At 49.6% G+C, this 7477-nt stretch overlaps 1 protein-coding gene across 1 annotated transcript; it reads left to right on the top strand.

Moving 5' to 3' along the window:
- Window positions 1–310: 310 nt before the first annotated feature.
- Window positions 311–2380, top strand: LOC120964491 (uncharacterized). Its single transcript, XM_045228110.1, has 2 exons — window positions 311–1564; window positions 1996–2380. Exons 1-2 carry the CDS (start codon window positions 725–727, stop codon window positions 2002–2004), a joined length of 849 nt encoding a protein of 282 aa, XP_045084045.1. The 5' UTR covers window positions 311–724; the 3' UTR covers window positions 2005–2380.
- The last annotated feature ends 5097 nt before the right edge of the window (window positions 2381–7477 follow it).

Below are 7477 nucleotides of genomic sequence, written 5' to 3'. Positions count from 1 at the left end.
GCTGGCTGCGTTCGCGACGGCGCGCAGTTTCTTGGAATGGAAAAAAACACCGACATGGATAACCTCGTTGCTCTAAGATTCGTGCTGAAAATTTGACGGCGCGGGAGGCGTTCGGACCAAGAGAAAAATGCGGTATGTTCGGGAGTTATTGATTCCGTAGATTTTTGGGATGAGAAGAAAGATGATTCAGGTGAATAAAAATAATAATATCCACATGGTGTGGAACCCACAACCTGTTGTAGATTGTCGATCGAACCGACGGCCAGAGCAGAGAAACCAAGTCGACCATGTTTTGGCGGAGTCCCTATTATCGAAACTGCCAGGACGCCCGACCGTACGTCGGCGCCATGGACGCCGGGACAGCAGCCGCGACGGAATTGAGGAGAGCTTTTCTTAGGCTGGATTGGCGTTCCAATTTGGTTCCCCCTCTTCTTGGATTGCAATATGGTTGGGCGCACTTCGGCGCACACGAGTCGCTCGATGAAATGCGGCGGCACTCGCACTCCGTCGAAGACGCCGGCCCGCTCCGCCTGGCTTCGGGCTTCTGGAACAACCAGCGTAACCGCCAGTTGCATACCCCTATAAAGTGACCGCCGGCTTCGTCGGCCCTGCCGCCTCCTCTCACCTTCACCCTCCAGCCTCCCACCTCCAGCCTCCTCCCACCTCCGTGCCCCCTCCATCCTCCTCCCACCTCCACCCTCCACCCTCCTCCGCGCCTGCCGCCATGGAAGCGGCACGCGTCTTCCTCCCCCTTCCACGCCGCCCACCGGTACTCTTGCCGCTTCCTCCACGCGCCCCGCTCCTTCTTGCCGCCAGGCTCCCGCCGCGCGCCATGTCGGACCAGGAGCACGAGGAGGTGGTCAGGTGGCTGGCGAGGGTCTACGGCTGGCTCAAGAAGGGGAAGAAGCTGGCGAAGGGCATGACTCGCCTCACGGCCAGCTCTCCGTCGAGAATGAAGAAACGCCTGCTCGCGTGCCCCGCCCCGTCCTTCCCCGACCTGCGCGACTTGATCGAGCGGCTGGCTCGGAGGGCCGACGCCGTCACGCTGGCGGCACTACTCGGGGCGGCGCTGCTGCTGTACATTATCACGAGGTCGGGCGCCGACGCCGACGAGGAGGAGGAGGAGGGGATCGTCCTCACCGCGCGCCTTCCGCCATCGGCACGGCGGCACCTGGTCCTCATGACCCTGCCCTTGGTGCCCCGCGGACCCGGAGCACGGCGACCTCCGTGGGCGTGGAGCCTGTGCTTCCACGGGCACGCTGCCGCCGCAGTACACCCGCAGGTACGTATGTGGGATTCTTGCGGTTGCGGATTCTTGCCCTATTGCTTGAGATTCTTGCTCTTGATTCTTTTTTCGTGGCAGCGTCTCATCTTCCCAGGGTGTCATGACCGCACCGAGCAGCGCCGCTTCTTGGCAGGGAGCCATGGCGGCACCCAGCAGCGCCCCATCTTCGCAGGGAGCCATGGCGGCACCCTGCAGCGCCTCATCTTGGCAGGGAGCCTTGGCCGCACCGCACCCAGCAGCGCCTATGCTCACCTCCTCCATTCCCCCACCGACAACGCGGTGAGAACCCCAAATCCAGTTCATCTCTAGTTCCCAATGCATCAGAACTGGATGCGTCTTTTACTTTGCCTGTAGGTAGAATAGATAGATAGTTGCAGGTTCTTCTGAACTTGTTGATGTGCCAATTTCGTGGCTGTTGCTGTTTGTTGACTACTTGAGTTTCAGTCCAACGAAGGGCTGTTGATCATGCATTTCGCGAAAATGCAGTGGTTTCTGCAACTAGTTGATCAGGCTCTGAATTCTGTTTTAGACGCTTTTGGTTCTGCTGTTTGTGCTAACTGAATTTAAGCTTCAAAAGGTTGTCTGAATTTAAGCTTGAGAGGTCTTATAAACTGAATGCAGTTCGTCTGTTTTGATTCAGAATTCCGAGAATTTAGTCTGACTGGCTTGTTGGTCAGCTGCATTATCTGACTAGTTTTGTACAAATGCAGGCAGCCTAGAGAAGCTGCGACGCCAGGATACGGATGATGCAGGCGACAGGAAGTTCATAATCTCAGAAGTTTCGCCGCCTCCGACGCAACGACAACAAAAATGAACACCTACTTTTGCCTATAGATAGATTGACATATATGGATACATAGATGCAGGTTCAGAATACAGGACAAGCAGATCCCTCGCCCGTTTTTGGCTTTGCCGCTCGTCGAAGTAGACTTGTTTCAATTCTAGTTCAGAATATAGATAGATGCAGGTTTCTGCTGTAAACTTGATTCACAACTATGCTACAGGAGAGGAGACACGAGAACAGTGGCGTCTGAACCCGGAACAATGTTAACTGCGCCTCGAATTCTTTGGTTTTCAGTTGCGCATTATGAGTAATCCCTGAAGAGTGCTCTAGTAGATTCTTTAGTAGCATGTTTTCTCTCAAGAAGTGGCTATCCATAGTAAAAGATTGCTCTGTTTTGAAGAAAATTGCTTCGAGTTAGAATCTCTGAAGAAGCGGGCACAGGTCTGCTCTAGAAACATCCTGCACAGGTTAGTAGATCGACTACTTGTTGCCACTACCTCTGTGTTTGTGGGGTCGCAGGGTGACAAATCAACAGCATACTTCAGAGTTTATTTATAAAATCCCACGTAAATTTAACAACTGCAATATATCCACTAAAAAAAATTGTAATATGTGATACAAACAACGAAAAAAATAGCACGCTACTTCGGCGTTATAGCGTCGCTATAGCGTATCCGTAAGGGGCATTGCTATGTTTGAGCAATTTTGCTCATTACGGCGCTAATCGCTTTATAGCGCGCTATTTTCATGCTAAAAGTTGTAGCGTTATAGCGTTGTAACGTCATGCCAAAGCCTGAGGAAGAGAAAACAACAGTCGAGCCCCAGCGGCCCAAAACTACCCCTCGGCCGACCACAGGTCCACAGTCCACACCCCTCTCATTCTCAATCTTAGATGATCAGACCTAATGAACAATCAACCCCAGCTCATTCACCCTTCCTATATGAGCTTGAGCACCAGCGGCTGTGGTGGCTTCCTCCAGCTCGACTCCAGCCAACACTGGAAGAGACGACATCAGCCACGCCTCCGGCAATGGCGGCAACACCAGGTAATACCTTTTTGAACTTCTTCCACCTTGTTGAACTCATGGTGCTGCTTGCTCGTGCGTGTTCGCGTGCTCTGCTGCTACTGGTGAGTGGCGAAGAGCAGCGACTTGGCCAGGTTGTGGCTACTTCTTGCATCTACCATCGAAGGAGACGAGGGGGTGCGGTAGTGGAGGAGATGGGGAGCATGGGGACACTGCTTCTTGTATGTGGTTAACTGGTAATGCATGTATTGCTTCTAGACAATTATTTAGCTGTTGAAATCCTTGAATTATGTGATATATTTGATATTTTTGAAGACGCTATTTTGAAATATAGCATGCTATAACTTGTGTAGCATCACTAGTGCAAAACCGGGCTATAGCACCGGTTCGTAAGGGCCTTTAGTGCCGGTTCTGTAACCGGTACTAAAGAGTGGGGACTAAAGGTCCCCCCTTTAGTACAGGTTCTACACGAACCGCCACTAAAGAGCCATCACGTGGCACGAGCCAGCGCCGGGGGCGGGAGCACTTTAGTACCGGTTGGTAACACCAACCGGTACTAATACTAAAATGTTGGGGGGGTGGGTGGGTGGGGGTTGGATTCATGATTTCTTTTTCTTTAATTTTATGTTTTCCATTTAATTCTTTTTCGTTTGCTGTTATTTTACGATACTACATATTGTACACGTTATGCATATATATAAATATATAGAATTTCTCATAGAACCGATTATATATATACAATTTCTATACATACACATGTATATATATATACAATTTCTCCTACATATTGCCTTGGTGCCTTCGGAGCACGATGACAATTGGGAGTGGTTCATGGGGGCGGTAGCGGGTAATACTATTCTCCTTTGGGATCTATGACCTGGTCGAGCAAAAATCCCGCTATTTCCTCTTGAAGTGCTCGTATGCGCTCCGTTGGTAGGAGCTTCTCCCGCACGTCTTTGAACTGTTAAGAAGGAGATCAATATGCATGCATGTGTATATTAATTGTGTGACTAGATATCGATAATCATGTAAAAATTGTGAATAGTGTTCTGTCAAACGTATCCATTGCTGTCTATTAGATTTGCTCATTTTGAACGCCATCATGCGAATGTTCTCGCAAACGTAGAATGCACACACATCAGTCCCCGGCGCCTGCTTCAGGGCCTTTACGAGAATTGAATTTAATCAGGTAATAATTAATCAAGCATGATAATTAATTAATGGTATTGAAACAAGAATTTCAAAGATGGTAGCTAGCTAGTACTACTTAATTACTTACCTTGGGTCGATACCAAAACAGCTTTTGTCGCCATTTGTCTGGAGTCACCTTGATGAACTTTGTCCAAGCCCTGCTCGCCGGCAAAGAAAATGAATAAGGGTTATTAAATAGTTGATATCAGGAAAATGACGAACTAAATAGGCCGAGATATAGTTAATAATGATTAAAATTACCTGTTAACTATCCCCTTCAAGATGGTGAAGTCACTTTCTTTTTTAAGTAGTGAGTCCAGTACTTCAACTGTTCCTTCTTCAACTTTAATGACTAACAAGATCCAGTGGTAACTGCATGCGCACACGTTTGCATGTCTTAATTAAGCAGGCATGTGCATAACACTAATCAACATCTAGCTAGCTAGTATAAGCAAAAAACAGAATTTGTAGTACAAGACAGTGTGACTCAAGGAAGTTGTAAGGAAATAGTATATCTTCATTGGTATTGAGACGCTTCAAGAACTCTAGAATGTTTTTCTCTACATCTGCTTTACACCATTCCAATTTCCATGTGTGTTCATTAATGGTATTTGGGTCAATGATCCCATGCCAAAGCGTCCAGCTTTTTCATTTCATACATCTTCATCCTGCATAATACCACAGAAAAGAATATATAGTGAGGATAATTACAGGTAATGATCAATCAATGAGCACTACAGCTAGCTTGAGACTTCAATTACAGAAAGAAATCACTTACAGACAATAGCAACTGACGATAGATTTGTCGGGTGCATCTTGATTGAATAACTGAAATAGTTCTGAATACTCAACGGACAGAGCTTTCTTATAGAAGTAATGCTCTTCCTTGACTTACACCATGAGGGACTCTCGATTGGAACTCTTGGTAATTTTCATGTACCAATCATGCAATTCATACATTCTCGTTGGGAGGTTCTTGACCTCCTCAGGCTCGACCAAAGGTATGCCGCGGACATATTTCCGTTTTATTTCCTCCTCTCTAAGGGGAGACATGGGCTCGATCTCGAGGAGTTGTCCAACAGTGATCTTAAGCATTTCAGCCTGCATTATATGCTCCTCGGTTATTACCAGATTGCCCAGCTGGGGAACATTAACGGTTTGCCCACAGATATATAGGGCGCCGGTACTCTTCTGTGTTGTTGGCACAACAAGCGGGGGGATCGATTGCGCCGCCTGTTCTCCCAACTGGGGAACGGTTTTCCCGCATTTTTTGCCAGCTGCTTGGCTCGAGCTCCACTCCTTCTGTACTCATGCTCGATGTGCCTTCCTGAGGGGAGGCATGGGCTCGATCTCGAGGCTTGGACCATATTTATATCGCTTGCCTCCGCCTGTACCTTCTGTACTACCTCGACTCGTACCGCTACGCACCATAGCTGCGTCGGCTCTCTTCCGCGATTGCTGAGGTGGCGAAGACGGCTGAGGTGGCTTAGTTGGAGCAGGAGGAGTGGCCTGACGCTGTGCCAGACTTGAAGCAAGAGGAGTGGCCTCACGCGGTGTCGGTCGACTTGAAGCAGGAGGAGTGGCCTCACGCTGTGCCGGACTTGAAGCAGGAGGACTGGCGTCACGCGGTGTCGGACTTGAAGCAGGAGTGGCCTCACGCTGTGCCGGACTTGAAGCAGGAGGAGTGGCCTGCTGCTGTGCCGGACTTGGAGGATGAGGAGTGGCCTCACATCGAGGAGGAGTCGGATGACGACGCAGTGTCGGTGGCCTTCGAAAGATGATGCAATCCTTTCTCCATAGGATGATGCGATGTATGGCCTCTCCCAGTGTGTGCTCCTCGTCACCTCCAGGAATGTCAAGCTCTAGCCCCGAATATTGGTCCACCACCTCATCAACCACGACACGAGCATAGCCCGTTAGAATCGGGTTGCAATGGAAGGTTGCATCGGGGGGATTTGTATAAGCAATGGCGTCCGCCACCTTCATGGATATGTTCTTCATTTTGAAGTGTAGCTCACAGTTAGTGCTCTCCATGATGTCATCAACAGGGTATCTATTCAGCAGTGCGTCGCCCAGGGCAGAACCAACGCTGCTTCTCGGCATGGATGGGACGGTGCTATCCAATGCTGGATCATCCGCTAGCTGTTGCCGCTGCTGAGACCCCCTTTCCTGGCTAAGTGAGTCGATCTGCTGTTGCTGCCGCTGGAATTTGAGTGCCAAGTCCGCATGCGCTGATTCTAGGCCTAGAAGGCGTTCTGCTTCCTGCTTCCTCTGCTCCTCCTCCAACTTCCTCTTCTTCTCCTCCTCCATCTTCCCTCTTGCACGGCTTCTGTAGTCGGCGTTCCAGTCCGAAAAGCCCTCATACCACAGAACAACGCCCTTGCCTCGTGTTCTTCCCGAGTGTTCAGGATTTCCCAGGGCGCGCGTAAGCTCGTCGTTCTCTCTGTTGGGCGTGAACACCCCCTTTCGAGCATCTTCTATTGCTTCAAGTAACTTTTCTTCGGCTCCTTTTGCACTTGCCTTCTTCGAAACCAGGCCTGTCTTCGGGTCCAACGCCCCCCCATGCGCATAGAACCGAGTTCTGCACCTAGGGGGCCAGCTCCTAGTAACTGGAGTGACCCCTGCATCCACCATCTCTTGCTCAGACTTATCCCACTTAGGCATTGCCACCGCGTAGCCACCTGGCCCCAGCCTATGGAACTGCGTCTTTTTTGCGGCATTGGCCTTGTTTTTTCTCGACTGTTCCTTAGATAATTCTGATTCCTTGAATTTCACGAAAGCGGGCCGGTGTTCTCTTTGCTTCTCCAGTGTTCCCTTAAATTCTGGAGTCTTCCTTCCTCCTTCGACGTAGTTGGCCCATACAGTTTTCTTGTGGGTGTTGAATGCAATTGCCATCTTCCTAAGAGCAGCGTCCTTGACTTTCTGCACATCTGCATCAGTGAAATGATCTGGTAGGGTGAAATGTTTCATGAGAGATTCCCAAAGCCTTTTTTTTGCTCTGTCGTCGACCCAAGTAACATCTGGACGTTTATTTTTTGGCTCTTTCCATTCTTGAATGGATATCGGGAGTTGGTCCCTCACAAGAACTCCGCACTGACGAATGAACTTGTTCGCAATGTTCTTAGGCGTGCTTGGTTCGCCATTAGCTTTGATGGCATCGATGTTCCACTTTACACCCTCCTTCAACTTTTT

Source organism: Aegilops tauschii, chromosome 5 (assembly GCF_002575655.3).
Source record: "Aegilops tauschii subsp. strangulata cultivar AL8/78 chromosome 5, Aet v6.0, whole genome shotgun sequence".
In the NCBI taxonomy this organism is placed as follows: domain Eukaryota; kingdom Viridiplantae; phylum Streptophyta; class Magnoliopsida; order Poales; family Poaceae; genus Aegilops; species Aegilops tauschii.
This window is presented reverse-complemented; position numbering and strand designations above follow the sequence as displayed.